Below are 14249 nucleotides of genomic sequence, written 5' to 3' on the forward strand. Positions count from 1 at the left end.
GGCACCTAGTGGTCACGTTATTAACTGACAGCCATTACCGACTGGACGGGACAAGTGTCTGCTGCTGATATTGACCACAGGCATTGATGTTTGACTAGAAAGTAAAGATGAAACTTTTAAACATATAACTGAAGATATTGAAGTGTATGTAGTCGAGCTGTTTATTTGGCTCACCCGCTTTCTTTCAAATGTCAGATGTATGGATCTGAATTTGAACTGCAGGATGAGAAAGCAGTTGTTCTCGAAGGGCAAAACGATGACGTTACCGGTAAACCTGAAGTCATGGTAGGGGCTTTAACCGGCATTGGGGACGATGTCTCGGTAATAAACTAGACCAAGCCGGATTCTGATATAGGAAAGTACTTGTTCTATTTCGACTTTGAAGTAGATTTGCGATTTGCTTGGGAATTGCTTAATTTTGCTAACTTACTGTCACATTACCCCGCGTGCTCTCATGGTCATAATGGTGTTCCAAATAGTTCATTTTTCGTGCAGTAGTGTCGATCACCAAGAACTTCACAGTTGCTTTACTTACCGCATGGCGGTTGATGAACTTTGCCACGTTTCCAACTGGATTTTGACCATGGTAGATAAGAGACAATCTGCTGTGTGAATAAACGGGGAGAAATAGAATTAGACATTGACCAATGAATGACTATGGATGGCAAAAAAAGTACCGGTTAGCGATATCATGCCATATTGAAACTTGAGAGCACACTTCAGATTCTATCGTCACATTTATCAGAGAGATTCAAGAGTTGGCACGATTGCTTAACATTGCCCTATGGTCGCGAAACTGCACAGTTCCAAGCTCATTTTCATTCTGAAACGAGAGAATGCTTTAATGACTGGTATGATGCAGCCCAAAATTGATCTCCAGTAGCCATAATGCAAATTTAATTGTCTACTCATTCGCAGTGAAAGAAAGCATTTGATTGCATCACAACGAGTTGATAATCCTTTATTTTGTAATTTTCTGCGAAATGCATGGTCAACTATGGCCTGTTTCCGTTTTTTGCTTCAGTTTTTTTTTTCTTTTTTTTTTTGCTGCTTTCAATTCAAAATGGCCGGGTGTCTGACGCACAGCGCACTCTATTGGTTGCCCACATGAACTGAAACTCCTCCCCTTTCTTTCCAGAGTTTCTCGCTTCCCAATGCCCACCCCCTGGCCACCTCAAACCCACCCCAACCAAAATGCTGATCAAGGCTTCGTCACGAGTGACGAGCTCAGTCTAACCGGCGATCGGCCTAGCGAGTAGACACGTCCTGCACCGTATTTCAAACCCTTCGTTACCAGCGCTTATTTTAAAACCATCGTCACTGAACTTTTTGAGGGGAAAACAACTCAGTGAACAGAGAAAATTGCAGAGAATATTTAATTTTTATTGATCTTCCATCCGGAGCCTATTTTCTTTGCCATATGGAGAGGGATAATAACGAAAACCACCACCAAGAGCATTATTTCGAAGGCGTGGAGAAGCTTTTGGAAGTCTGGTTCACTCGGAAAGATGGCGCTATCCAACATTGCGATCTCCGCAAAGTCCCCAGGTTAGTAGTCAAGTGTTTTTCTTTACTTTTCTTCTCCATGCTCACTTGGAAGCCAAGCGAACTAGTCTTTCGTGCCAGAGTGGGAATGCTATGAATAGCTAGGGTCGAAGCTATACGGAAGACGAGCAGAGTGCCAACACATATTGGAAATGCTTGTTTTTTATTTCAATCTGTTTACTAACTGACTGAAAAAAAAAAAAAAAATTACATATTGGCAAAAGGAGAGGCACGCTTTGCATTTTTTGATTTTATTGGGTATGTTTTTGAATTCCCCCTACGGTCTTTTGTCGACCATTCTTTTCCGGTTGGCGACCTCGTTGAAATGTTTCTCCAATCAGCAACAGTTTAAAGGTTTGGGTCCAGACAGTTTCTTTTTCGTCTGTTGCCATGGCTTTTTTCCATTTTCTTTCTAGAAACCGATCGAAGATCCCCTCTCCTCCCCCCTTTCACTAACGTCACATACAATAGTCGATTACAAAGTAGTCTAGCCATCGTATAGCCAAGCCGGCTCAAAGGTCTGACAGTCATACCGAAACACTGAGTTGGCTTAGCAATCACGTGGACAAATAGGTCGCCGGCTCTGTTTCAGCATGGGGAAACACGTGATTCTTTTGTTCGACTTTATTGTACAACATTATTTAGAAAAAAGTTTGTTTGCAACGTCAGGAAATGATTTCAATGTCGCGACCTTGATCCAGACCTGAAGACGTTTAACTTGTGTCCATATCAGTAATTTTCCCTCCAAATCTGTCAAAAGGCGATTCCTTGGCCTGAATGTATGGCAAGTCCAGCCAGTCCACATTGTCCTTGAAAGTTCCCAGACTGTACAACCTTTTATGTACGAAGGTACTAAACAAAGGCCATTGCACCATTCATAGTGGGTTTTTTTAACTGTAAATCCGCAATTGCATCACAAAAGAAAACAATAATAAAAATGTTCAAACTTCAAGCCAAAATCAATGGTCGACTGAACGTAGCTGAGTCTGCGCACTGGGCTGCCTCCATTGCATCTTGGCAAGTCTCCCATATTTTGTAGAATAAAAAAGAGTAGGCGTGATCAAGTTGGGTTCAATAACAAGCACTGACGTCCCGTATTCGTTTTTTTTTTTCTTTTATTTGTTTACTTTTTTTTTGGCAGTCGGCCATACATGGAAGATGCAGCCAATGCTTATTTAATAGTCTAATTTTGTATTGAAAATAGACGTGAACACTTTGTAGCCAAAGCAACGTGATGAACAGCTGGTCTATAATCCTAAACAAGTAAATTCTGCATGATTCACGATTTCTGTATGATACTGGATATAACTGTTCTTATCTTGCTATTGATGCTGTTCATGACTAGATAAGGATGTTATCAGTTTGCATACAGGAAGTCGTTCGATTGAATATAATCACGTCATGTTAGTAATGCAGATGTGCGTTGATATCTGGAAGAATACTGACATGCTTTTGCGTCACTGATACGGCCGTTTTTTTGCCGGATGTCGATGACAAATGTCCTCTCTAATGAAGGAGAATTGCACGTATAAATAGCACTAGGGAAAAATTTCGAGTTTTTGGCAGGCCGTTTGCTCTTCAACAGGGCGTGTCTAACCTTGAAGCTACTGCTGACGCGATGTAAATAATAAAATTTTCTTTGTATGCAGGGAAAAATGGGTGAGCATGCTCAAGATAGTTCGATGCGAAATCATCAGCATGACACGTAACGATACCATCGATGCTTACGTTCTGAGGTAATATGAATAAGTAAAAATCAAAACTGTTTGACTGACATAAACTTGTATTGCAGCGAGAGTAGCATGTTCGTTTCTAAGCGACGCATTATTTTGAAGACATGTGGTACCACCACACCTCTGCTCTGTTTGAAGTCTCTGCTTTACCTCGTCCAACGTTACGCCGGTTACGACGAGGTCCAGGTATGACCACATTGCCCTCGTTATCTTGGCCTAGTAGTAAAATCATTCTACTTTGTTTTTAGGATTTGTTCTACTCGCGCAAAAATTACAAGCGCCCTGAATTGCAGCAAGAACCGCACCGCACATTCGCGGACGAGGCCACCCTACTGGACGCCATGTTTCACGGTGGGTGGACCAATCACACATTATCGTAACATGATTTGTTTTGATAAAAAAGGAGCAGGTTTAGAATTTCGAATTGTGCGAATCGTGGCATTTTTTCGTGTCGCTTGTTCAACCAAGAGTATTGATCACACGCGTCAGTCCCAACTGCGTCGATTGCGCGTTTGCGCATGCAGATCCATAAACACAGCCACGCACCACTTCGTCCATACGTCAGCAAACCGGGTCGTATCGACCTGATCCTAACACATAAGCCAAATGATTATTTTGAGATGAACTTAAATTAGGTAAGGAATTGGGAGTTTCAAACAACGAAGTAGTTCAATTGTTGACGAATACTTCCATCGTAAACCAAGATGTGGGCTAGCTATTTCAACGGGGTTTGCTTGTTTTCCAGCAAAAATGGCAATCGTGAAAGAGCAAGGACTATTGACGTTTTTGGCATTCCCTCAACTTGTGCAACCAGATCAATACTAGAAAAGAACCAAACGATATATGGTGTGGTTGTCCTTAGGGAAGGAGAAAAAAAAACCGGGTTTGACTGAAGGATGTTTATTTTTTGTTGTTTCACGACCTCAATTGTTGTGAAATTGCAGATGGCGCGGCCTATTGTTTGGGAGCGGTGAATCGCGATTGTTGGTACTTGTATACGCTTAACCCGTACGCTTCTCCGGCCGGTCACTCGCTGAGTGCCCTGCTGGCCGGCGCTAACGATGGCGACGATGGATTCGGAGCATCCGATGGCGAGGAGGGGACGGACGGAAGCAGCAGCGATGGATGCTGCGATGGGATCGAAGATAGTGGTAGCGATGGAGCCGAAAGTAGCGATGATAGTTTGGATTTGCGTACCATGAATCTATGTGGTCTTAACAAGCGGAATGTGGCACAACGCTACTCCATCGGCATGGGAAGTGGACGTGTTCAAAACGCATCGGAAGCCGATCAAACTCTCGAGATCATGATGAGTGATTTGGATCCCGAAGTCATGAAAATTTTCACCAAAGAATTCTCGGCAAACGCTGCTGAAGCTACTCAGGTACGTTTACTACTTTTCAGTTGAAAAAAGGGACAAAAAGAAGTTAATATTTTTTATTTGAAAATGTTTTAGAAATCTGGCATAGATAAAATTCTATCCAATGTAACTATCGACGATTATTTATTTGATCCTTGTGGTTATTCGATGAACGGTGTTCTTAAAAACGTGAGTTATTTTTTTATGCTCTTTTTACTGATCAAAGAGGTGGTCTGATTTGCTGTTGTCGTTGATCATCTGACAGGGCGAATATATGACCATTCATATCACCCCGGAAGCTAAATTCTCCTACGTCAGTTTTGAGAGCAACATCCCGCAATCTTCTTACTTGGATGTCATCGCCCGTGTCCTCGAGACATTCCGTCCGGGCAAATTTATTGTCACTTCGTTCGCCAATAAGGTCTTGTAAAGTTTAAACTTAAAGTCCCTTTTCACTGTTTAATTTCTCATTCCCATTTTACAGGCATCGGTAGTTGAAGATACGCACAAAGATCTATTGAACGCTGACATGTTGAGTGAATTTAAGCGTCGTGACATCCAGTATTGCCATCTAAAGAACTACGACCTGACCTACGCTCTTTATTCCAAATTTCCAAGCTGAGTTTGGCGGGAACCCAGACCCCAAGGATCTGGGTGCATCTCCCATATCGCCTCGGAAATCCTTCTCCCTTTCTTTTTTCCTTTTCCCTTTCCTACGTTCTTTTTCTTCTTTTTTCTTCTAACATCTTTGGCGTCACCCTCATCTTTCAATGCCGCGTTGCTCCGTACTACTCCTTCACGTCGCGCGGCACCTTTCGGGGTGAATGGACGATTCCAGTTCTTGTTCAACTCTACAGTGAAGACGCTCATCATGGTTCAGCATCAAGAAAAAGACCTACTCTACCGTTTGGTTTTGCCGTCCGATTTGGTACTCTTTTGCTGGTGGCGAACCAAGATCTCCTAGTATCGACTCTCATTGCCATGTTAATCAAGTAGTGATTTTATAACAACAATTCGGTGGTAAAGATGTTATATTATGAACATCTACATTGAGTCGCATATGAGGGTGACTTGGCAGTGACCGTCCGATTATACGCAAAACCAACAGCCATTTTTCCACTTTTTAATGATGGCACAATCAGGTGGAAATGAATCGAAAGAGAAATCCAAACGCCAATATTTACGTCGTAGCGTCTTTTTCATACTTGTTTTTTTTATGACCCTCCCACCCTTAACCCCCTTATCTTCACATGAAGAAAATCTTCCGAGGCGAAAACGGAAGATGCATTCGGATTGATTTTGTTGACGACTTGGCTCTTTGGTACACCCGATAAATATCTGTTGGTGTTTTCATCGTAATCCTTTTTGATTTTGAAGTAATGCAACTGTCTTAAAGAGAAATGATGTTGGCCTTTTACAGTAGAAATGGGTCACATATATTCTGTTCATGCTGTTACATTTATGAAACATTTTCCAATTCTAGATTTTTGCTTTGCAAGGCACCTTTTTCTTGTTTACCAATAATATCCAATACTATCCAATACGAGATTTAGGTTACTTTTTACATACTGTATGCAATATGTAACGCATATTCAATAATAAAACAATACACTTTCTTCATTCATAACCTTGTCATTTATTATTGGAAAACTATTTATTGACAATATTCCCACGACGTTTAGCAAGCTTTGTACTTACTACTTTTCCCTTTTTGAATTTTGGTTTGAATCCTTTCTTTTGCCTAACCTGGTGATTACGTACAATTTTGGATTGAATTTCTTCTTTTACCGTGTTCTTGAGCCCATCCAAAGCTTTACGGAACTGTTCTTCGTAGACTTCAAACTCCTCGGTTTGCATGTCCAACGGAGTCACGTTTTTCTTTTCCGCCATTCCGAGCAACTTATGGAATCCGTGCATCTAACAATCAAATCATTCATCACATGACTATTTCAAATACGAAAAATTAACATCTGCCTCTAATTACCTCAGAATCTACCAGTATAGTGATAGCAGTTCCAGGTCTTCCAGCACGAGCAGCTCGACCTGCTCTATGGATATAATTCTTCACATATCTCGGAGAGTCGTAGGAAATCACGCAATCCACGACGCCTAAATCCATACCACGTGAGACTGCATCAGTACATACTAGTCTAAAGGATGAGAAACAAAAAATGGTTGTTGATTACAAAATATTAGCATCCGGTAATGTAAACCTTACAAGTCGATTTTGCCACTGGAGAAATCTTTGAGTAGTTTATCACGAGGAGCTTTTGATATTTCGGATGAACATTCAGCCACTCTCAGGTCACCAAACTGTTTCAGCAGTTCACACAATCGATGGGTAGCTGCTCGTGAATTGGTGAAACAAAGCGTAGTGCGATATTTGAATTTTTTCAACAAACAGTACACGGCAAGCGGTTTCAGCATCGGTGGGCACTTGAAATAATGTTCTGTTAATTCGGCTGGCGTCGTAAATTTTCCCACAAAATGATGGGATTGCTTTGTGTTGTCTGAAGAATCTGTTGACACGACTGAAGTGAACAACTTTGGTTGAAATAGACCGAGACGTGTCAATTTCTCAGGGTCCTGCGAAAGGGTGGCTGAAAATAGTAGTTTCTGGACATATTTCTCCAGAGGAAGACTCAATTTTTGCGCAATTAAATGCCCCGATGATAAACCGATTGCCTTTTCGACGTGAAACAACCAGTCGTTATGCTCTTCTTCCATAATCCTTTAACAGAAAAAGTAAGGATTAAGGTCACAGACAAAACCTACACATTCGTTTTACCTGTCTGCCTCGTCGATAATTAAATAGCGTAAGGATTTTAGTGAGAATCCCGGTGTCCTTTGAAGATGATCCACCAATCGTCCAGGAGTACAAACGACAATGTCTGGTTTGGTTAGATATTGCCCAGTTTTACTTTTTCTGACCTAGAGAAAAAGGTTTTTTTTTTTTTTAATGTTCGTGAAAATAAAAAAATAAGGAAAAAATGCCCAACCAATAGCTGTTGTTCTTCATAAAATGAGGCTTGGCCTGATATGAGTGCTACTTGTAGATTGGTATCAGCGCAGAAAGAAGCGTAAACTCTATATACTTGCACTGCAAGATCGTGCACGGGCAACACTGCCAAACAACGCAACTGGCGAACACTATGTCTCCATAAAGCCTTGAGACCATAAAAAGATTACACAACTGACAAAGTTTTCAGAAGAAAATGGATACCTGAACTGTGGGCAATACAAATGCCAGCGTTTTGCCGCTTCCTGTAGGAGCAGACACGCACATATCGCACGGCCTGAATAGCTGCTGCTGAGATTCCAGTAACCATGGAATGACTTGTTGTTGTACTAAATGAAAACAATTAATTTAAAATATCGGTAAGCACGTTTCGGGATATCGAATAAATACCTGGAAAAAAGTGTTCAATTTTGTTTCTTTTAAGGGCTTCTATCAGAAATTTGTCAAGCCCACTTATTTCATTGATTGGCACCTTATTTTTACTCAGGTCACATGATATGACTGAAGGCTTGGCAAGCCAAGTTGGTAAAACTCTGAAAACTTTATTATTTTTGTTGGCTCTGAATTCTTCCAAAATAGTAAAGCCTGTTCCAGGTGGCTCTTCTTTTTTTTCTGGTTCAATGTTGTCTAACACTTCCTCTTCTGGAGCATCTATAGGTAATTGATTTTCATCATTACTTTGAAGCTCTTGCTCTGTTCTCTTCTTTTTTTTCTTGTGTGATATTTCTTGTGATTCTAAATTGACACTATTTTCTTCCTCTAGAGCTTTTTTCTTTTTCTTTTTAATCTTCTTTAGTTTTCCAAGCTCAATTTCATTTCCATTTTCAACTGGTTCAGCAGCAACTTCTTTATTGACTTCTGTTTCAATTTTTGTATCAAGAACATCTGTACAATTTGAGTCTTCAACATTTTTGGAACCTTCTAAATGCTTCCGCTTCTTTTTTCTCACTTGCCCGTCAGTTATCTGGTCACTTTCCAAACTTGCATCTCCTATGTTACTCACATCACTTCTGCTTTTTTTCGATATCGGAATTGTGTCATTTTTATTTTCAAGGTCGCCATTTTGAAGTGTTTTTCGATTTTTTCGAGCCTTTGATCGAGCTAGAATCCTGGCTTCTCTTTCGGACAAACCGATTTCACTGCCAAAGCGTTAAATAAATGTAAATGAAAGAGAAATTTTACTACAGGAAGCTAAGTGCAGTTGTTACCTGTTTTCAGCAGCAGAGTACATGATTTTCAATAACTTTGTGCCCAATCAATAATCCACATACATGAGTAGGAAAACTCGAAAACAATTTGTCATTTGCACGTGTTAAAAAGCAGACGATACTACAGGATTTCCCAGTGGTAGCCCGACAGCTAGCGGAGACGTTTGAAACTATTTTTAAATTCAGTCCTTGTTGGTTGTTGCCATTGTGCCACGAGCATGAATTCTAACCACAAGTTGCCAATTTACACCTTCGACCTTTCTCTCAACATCATCCAAATTTCGATGTGGTCTGTGAACGTAAGAACACAGACCACATTCTTACGGATAACTCTGAATTCCCATTTTAATCATTAAGTGTGAAGTAAAATGAAACAGTAAAAATATTCGACAAGTACCAAGAGAACAAAACTCCAATCTTGTTTCGGCATACGCCCACCAGACTACAGCCCAAAATGGACTCCATCGTGGTTTCAAGAATTCAAAAATAAATTTCCTTAACTTTCCACCCTACCTCCTATTCGGGCAAATGCACTCCTATCGCAAAAGAGAAAAGAAAGAAAAAAGAAAGACATTTCCAGTTGCTAAAGTTTAAATTCCATTTGAAGTTGGCAAATAGCCTCGCTTAACCGAACAAGGATTAATTTGAAATGGATGCTGGAACCGTTAGTACTCTTGCACCAGACTGATTGACGTATCATTGTTTTTCATAAACAAAGTAGGTGAGGGTCGTCAAACAGTCTCGTGATTCGACACAACTACCGTCTTTTCGCGAATACTTCCCCAATTCGAACCGGTTTACACCGTTGTATCATCCATTACACCATAGTATTTGGCTACGACCTTCAGTTCACATTCGTCAGAGTTCCGGAAATATGTATGTTAGGTACGACATTTTAATGTATTTCACTATTAGCGATTTTTTTTTTTTACTTCGAGGAAATTCTATTAATTGCCTGAACAATTGAACCATGCTCTAATAAATTTTATGGATCATGGCTGTAGTGTAGATTGCTTTGTACGAAAGAATGTTGCCGCAAACATATTTGGGCAAGGCTAGTTTTTATCTGTCTGAAGTATATTCTGCTTGTCATTCTTATTATTCGTGCCGAATTTACGTGATCTCATTGAGACCATTGCCATTGACTATCTTGCATTTGACATTCCAGTTCTACGAAAATCGAATAGAAAACAAACTAATTAATTCAAATTTTTTTCTATGAACAAATGACAGTCCCGAACTCCTTCCTGGTAATAAAATCTTCGCTGTAGCTGTTGGACTGTTCCGAGGATGGCAAATGAGTTTTATTGAGGAAAAATCGAAGCGTCTACAAGTCAGACATTTGCACGTGGAGAAAAATGGATGAGATTATTTCATCAGACGACAGTGGTGCATGGCGGTAACCTGAATCCAAGCTTTCCACAGGTAAACAATAAGAAGCAAGAGGTTGTTTAATTTTGAAGGTATCCACATATTTCACACTAAAGCAAATGACAGCAAGTTCTGGAAAACAGATTTTTACGTCTGTAATTTCATTCCAGAAGGGATTTAACCCGTTACCATTCATCAAGTAAGGTGTTCGAAATTTATATGAATCCGATGGATGTCCGTCGATCTGTACGGAAACATAAAAATAGCCTTTTTTGGTTTGTCCAGGTCGTTTGGGGAGATTCTGGACGCTAATGATCCGCAACTGTAACATTTTACTTGATTTGCACGACGACGGAATCCTTGCAATTTTACCGAGCAGCCAATCCGGTTTGAGAACATATCCACAGTTGCCGTTTCGGCGGAAACGGCCAACATTAATTTCGAGAAATTTCCCAGGAGTCTGAAAATTTAACGCCACCATTTGGCATCCAAAATTCCAGTAATAGACTGGACTGAAATTACTGGATGCTATTCGTGTAGCGGTGGGATAAACTCGGATCATTGTTTGGGATGTGGGTTTCAGCCGCGTTTCTTTAGGTAATTTTTTCAGGTAGGTTGTTGCTTCTATTTCTGACATTGAGACGACGGAATAGCACGGCGTAGTATGCCCAACCTTTTGGCCTTCCATCTTTTCAAAGTTGGGGAACGATTTACAAAAGTTAATGAGACACTGCAGGGCAGGAGAGCAGACTTTGGCTCCGGTGACCTTTATAATAATTTTCCCACGAAGTTGATTAGGCGAAAGGAGTGACGCTTTGTTTCCTGCATTTTCTTCGACAGCCCAAAACAGAGCAGGACCGAAAATTTGGCGTAAATCTTGCGCGAAAATAGTTTGCTGTGAACGTGACAAGTGATTCTCCGCCGACAAAATCAAGGGGAAAGGAGAGAATTTAAACGCAAAAGGTTTGATTCCTTTAGCCAACACATCACGAGCCAATAATTTGCTAGTCTTCGTGTATCCATGGTAGACTATAGGTTGACTGTTTGGACCATCCCAAAGATCTTTGAGAAAATTTGACAACAATTAATGAGTTACACACCAGGAAGTGTAGCAAGTCACAAGGTTTACCTAGTTCAAGGCACCGGCAACCACGCTCCAAAGCGGAAGCGTAGCCTTCGATGCTGCTCACGCCCATCAGCTGATCACCCATCAGGTACGTATTGTGCGAACAGGAAATGTAATAATCGCTCAAAGGTCGGTTCATATCTTGATTGACTTGGAGATGTTCTTTTTTTAGAATATCAAAAAACGGGGAATTCATCATTAATTTAAATTCCGGTAAAGTCATTTCCGTTATGGCTTTTGTTTTTTGCAATTTATGCTGTTTAATCAGCATCTGAGCAAAATGCAAATCGGCGTTTTTAATTCCCTGTTCTTCTTTCAGGAAATTGGCTAAATTGCAATCTGAGAGATTTGCCTTGCCGTTGGCGTAGTCTTGAAATATCGCGTTTAGTTCCGTACGCTCACTGACGAGGTTGTAAAATTGCAAAAACTCCTTTTCGTCAAGGACATCTTTGTCTCTTTCTAGCCGACTGTTTGTATAGGACAACTGAAATATTTTTGCGGCCTTCTGCGTCCCTATATTGACATTAAGGTTACTTAACAGGCGGCAGCATTCACTGAAGTTTAGGAAGCCGGAACGATCTGTATCTGCGTCTTTGAAAGCCCTTCTTAGCCATTCGCTTTTGTTTGAGCTGGATGCAAGAGCACGGATTTCGTCGATCAAAAATGAGACATTGTTTACCCAAATCTGAGCAATCGTCGGGTCGTTGGCTTGCAAATCGAGACTTTGCCGTTGTCGTCCGTAAATGATGGACAAACAGCAATCTTCCTTTAATTTAACATCAAATCGAAGTTCGAATTTTTTGCGAGCATTTTCACTGAAAACGTCTGTTTTCCAACCGTAACGAACGTCCGTAATATCTGTTAGGTAAACCTGTTTTGCGGGATTCGATCCATGCACGAAGCGTGCTAATAGTTTAGCTGCATTTTTATCCAGTGAAAGGTGTACTCGTCGATCGTTTGAGCTACCTATTTCCAAAAACCAGGCTCCATTTTGAAGTAAAATGACGAGGTCTTTTCGCAAAGGTTGCGAAATTTTTTCACGATCAACATGACACTTTTGTTGACTTGTTTCGATATCCTTTGCGGTCGAATGCTCGGTGGGTCGAATTTCTGAAGAAGCCATAACACAAAGTGTTCTAAGTTTTGTTCAAATTGAATTTCAAGTTACTTGAATGTTTCATTTTATTTCACCGTTTCTAAATGAGTTTTGTTTTAGAGTCGCTTATCGGATGTTCACTTGCAATGAAAACTTTTTGAAGACTGAGCGTTACACTGTCAGGATTTCCTTTCTTTCCCGGATCCGTTCGCCGTAACGAAATTTTCACCCTGAATTTTGAAACGGGAAGAGATATTGCAAAGTTTCTTTTTGGGCCAAGAAATTTATGATGAGATTGTGAAAGTCTAAAACCGATCCGAATGCCCGCTTTCTAATAGAAGAATGACGATCAGTTAAGCAAAATAGTTAAGTTAGCAACCGGGACTAATTGCTTTAACTTTAGATCCTATTACATCGGAATTCTTATTGAGGACGTGACCCGGTTGCTAGGCGATTTAGTTCATACGCCAGGGATATTACCCATAGTCGTGTTGGAATGGGAAAAAGAAAAATCATAATTGAAACAATAAAGTTCTTAAAAATGTGGGAGGTGATCACCAAGACGTTGTGGTTTGTCGGTTGCGCTAGCAGATCACCCATTTTTTAGTAGAAAGCTATACAACAGTGACCTCATAACGATCTGTGTCAATTTTCTTTTATTTGAGCGCCAGATCGTTGCATCCGCATTTTATCTGGTACTAAATAGAATTTCGTCTGTTGCTCGTGGCAAATAGCCCTTCTGTTAGAAACTGAAGTATCAATCTACTATTTTGGTAAATTTTGCATCTAATTTCAATGTAATTTGCGTGATCAGCAGGAATTTTGTAAAATAACCATTTATTGAGATTCACCGAGCATTTTAAAAAATGTAGAAACAGTTACATCAAAATGTACCAAATGCTGATTACAAAAGTAAAAAACTTTCTTGAGGCTTATTTACATACAGCCATTGTAAATGGAAACCAATGTCATGCGCAAAACGATTAATTTAAACGATACTCGAAGATTTGTCTTTGAAATGTAGACGCGAAGAAACGGTTGTCGACACTATCAACCCACGATGTTTTGTTCTGCGGCTTAAAAAGGGAAGTTAACTTATCGGGTCCAGCGGATGTGCGAGCATTGAGAATCCAAACACAATTTTCCTGCACGAACAAAATTGGTGTTAAACTGTACCTCTTTTTTAAAAACTATGTGATCTAGCGTAGATGTCCAAAGGTTTCAACTGAAAAAGAACTAGAACTTACGTTGACGTTGATCTCTTGCACCGGCGACTCCTGTTGAAAAATTCGAAATGCATTAGTTTGATGCAATTGAGTAAACCTTTTTTTGTTTTTCAAATAGCAATATTTACCGCCTTCGTTGTCTGCCGGGGTGGGGTTGGCGAAAACGACTGCAGCCATCGAAAGACAAACCACGAAGAACATCTACAAGAAGACAAACAAATTGTTCCACAAGAAAACAAGGTCTCTCTTAGAAAATTGTTGTTACCACAATGCGGATGAAGTTCATTTTCTTAAAGATTGTCAAGCTGACTTGGGGTTGAATGCGGTAGAAGATGCTGAGAAGCAAGAATGGTTGTTGAATGGAGACCAGCATATTCCTTTATATACACGTTGGTGTTGTTCCCTATCCTTGGGAGTGTTGGTCGAAAAGGAAGGCCCTTGAAAACGACCGTCTACGATAAAGGGGAGGGAAATAGGCCAGGCTTACTATAGCGCGTAGTACCGATGCCTGGTTCTTACTAGTTTCTTGAATAATAACAATAACTCCTTTCGCTTTAGCTCTCAA

The 14249-nt window shown here is 40.3% G+C and overlaps 4 protein-coding genes and 1 long non-coding RNA gene across 6 annotated transcripts; 2 read left to right on the plus strand and 3 right to left on the minus strand.

Moving 5' to 3' along the window:
- The first annotated feature begins 1218 nt into the window (after positions 1-1218).
- Positions 1219-6265, plus strand: LOC116924846 (S-adenosylmethionine decarboxylase proenzyme). Its single transcript, XM_032931422.2, has 8 exons — positions 1219-1548; positions 3195-3281; positions 3338-3464; positions 3527-3629; positions 4223-4662; positions 4735-4827; positions 4904-5059; positions 5123-6265. Exons 1-8 carry the CDS (start codon positions 1421-1423, stop codon positions 5258-5260), a joined length of 1272 nt encoding a protein of 423 aa, XP_032787313.1. The 5' UTR covers positions 1219-1420; the 3' UTR covers positions 5261-6265.
- On the minus strand, positions 5844-9082 carry LOC116924844 (ATP-dependent RNA helicase DDX51). Of its 2 annotated transcripts, XM_045174725.1 has the most exons (9): positions 8866-9082; positions 8576-8796; positions 8048-8515; positions 7862-7986; positions 7638-7805; positions 7427-7569; positions 6857-7369; positions 6623-6788; positions 5844-6555 (listed from the first exon to the last, which is right to left on the minus strand). In XM_045174725.1, exons 1-9 carry the CDS (start codon positions 8886-8888, stop codon positions 6289-6291), a joined length of 2094 nt encoding a protein of 697 aa, XP_045030660.1. In that variant the 5' UTR covers positions 8889-9082; the 3' UTR covers positions 5844-6288. The 2 variants fall into 2 exon arrangements, with proteins under 2 accessions (XP_045030660.1, XP_032787312.2); XM_032931421.2 differs by having other exon boundaries at positions 8048-8796.
- On the plus strand, positions 9072-11406 carry LOC116924848. Its single transcript, XR_004395207.2, has 5 exons — positions 9072-9750; positions 10099-10435; positions 10522-10623; positions 10693-11199; positions 11265-11406. It is a non-coding gene; the product is annotated as an uncharacterized LOC116924848 (long non-coding RNA).
- LOC123473652 (1-phosphatidylinositol 4,5-bisphosphate phosphodiesterase eta-1-like) lies at positions 10148-12942 on the minus strand. Its single transcript, XM_045174724.1, has 2 exons — positions 11366-12942; positions 10148-11298 (listed from the first exon to the last, which is right to left on the minus strand). The coding sequence occupies exons 1-2, from the start codon at positions 12483-12485 to the stop codon at positions 10193-10195; spliced, it is 2226 nt and encodes a 741-aa protein (XP_045030659.1). The 5' UTR covers positions 12486-12942; the 3' UTR covers positions 10148-10192.
- Positions 12943-13278: 336 nt separating this feature from the next.
- On the minus strand, positions 13279-14110 carry LOC123473653. The gene is made up of 4 exons (XM_045174730.1): positions 13950-14110; positions 13813-13885; positions 13706-13735; positions 13279-13603 (listed from the first exon to the last, which is right to left on the minus strand). The coding sequence occupies exons 1-4, from the start codon at positions 14055-14057 to the stop codon at positions 13554-13556; spliced, it is 261 nt and encodes an 86-aa protein (XP_045030665.1). The 5' UTR covers positions 14058-14110; the 3' UTR covers positions 13279-13553.
- Between the last annotated feature and the right edge of the window lie 139 nt (positions 14111-14249).

This window comes from Daphnia magna, linkage group LG6 (genome assembly GCF_020631705.1).
Source record: "Daphnia magna isolate NIES linkage group LG6, ASM2063170v1.1, whole genome shotgun sequence".
Taxonomy (NCBI): Eukaryota; Metazoa; Arthropoda; class Branchiopoda; order Diplostraca; family Daphniidae; genus Daphnia; species Daphnia magna.

Coding starts and splice junctions, on each gene's coding strand:
- LOC116924846 (XM_032931422.2), top strand. CDS start 1,421: ATGGAGAGGGATAATAACGAAAACCACCACCAAGAGCATTATTTCGAA. Junction 4,663..4,734: donor ACGCTGCTGAAGCTACTCAG/GTACGTTTACTA, acceptor AAAATGTTTTAG/AAATCTGGCATAGATAAAAT. Junction 4,828..4,903: donor TGAACGGTGTTCTTAAAAAC/GTGAGTTATTTT, acceptor ATCATCTGACAG/GGCGAATATATGACCATTCA.
- LOC116924844 (XM_032931421.2), bottom strand. CDS start 8,888: ATGTACTCTGCTGCTGAAAACAG. Junction 7,806..7,861: donor TTGTATTGCCCACAGTTCAG/GTATCCATTTTC, acceptor TATGGTCTCAAG/GCTTTATGGAGACATAGTGT. Junction 7,570..7,637: donor ATGAAGAACAACAGCTATTG/GTTGGGCATTTT, acceptor CTTTTTCTCTAG/GTCAGAAAAAGTAAAACTGG.
- LOC123473652 (XM_045174724.1), bottom strand. CDS start 12,485: ATGGCTTCTTCAGAAATTCGACCCACCGAGCATTCGACCGCAAAGGAT. Junction 11,299..11,365: donor TTGCCGGTGCCTTGAACTAG/GTAAACCTTGTG, acceptor ATTTTCTCAAAG/ATCTTTGGGATGGTCCAAAC.
- LOC123473653 (XM_045174730.1), bottom strand. CDS start 14,057: ATGCTGGTCTCCATTCAACAACCATTCTTGCTTCTCAGCATCTTCTAC. Junction 13,886..13,949: donor TGAACTTCATCCGCATTGTG/GTAACAACAATT, acceptor GTCTTCTTGTAG/ATGTTCTTCGTGGTTTGTCT. Junction 13,604..13,705: donor TGCAAGAGATCAACGTCAAC/GTAAGTTCTAGT, acceptor TTGTTCGTGCAG/GAAAATTGTGTTTGGATTCT.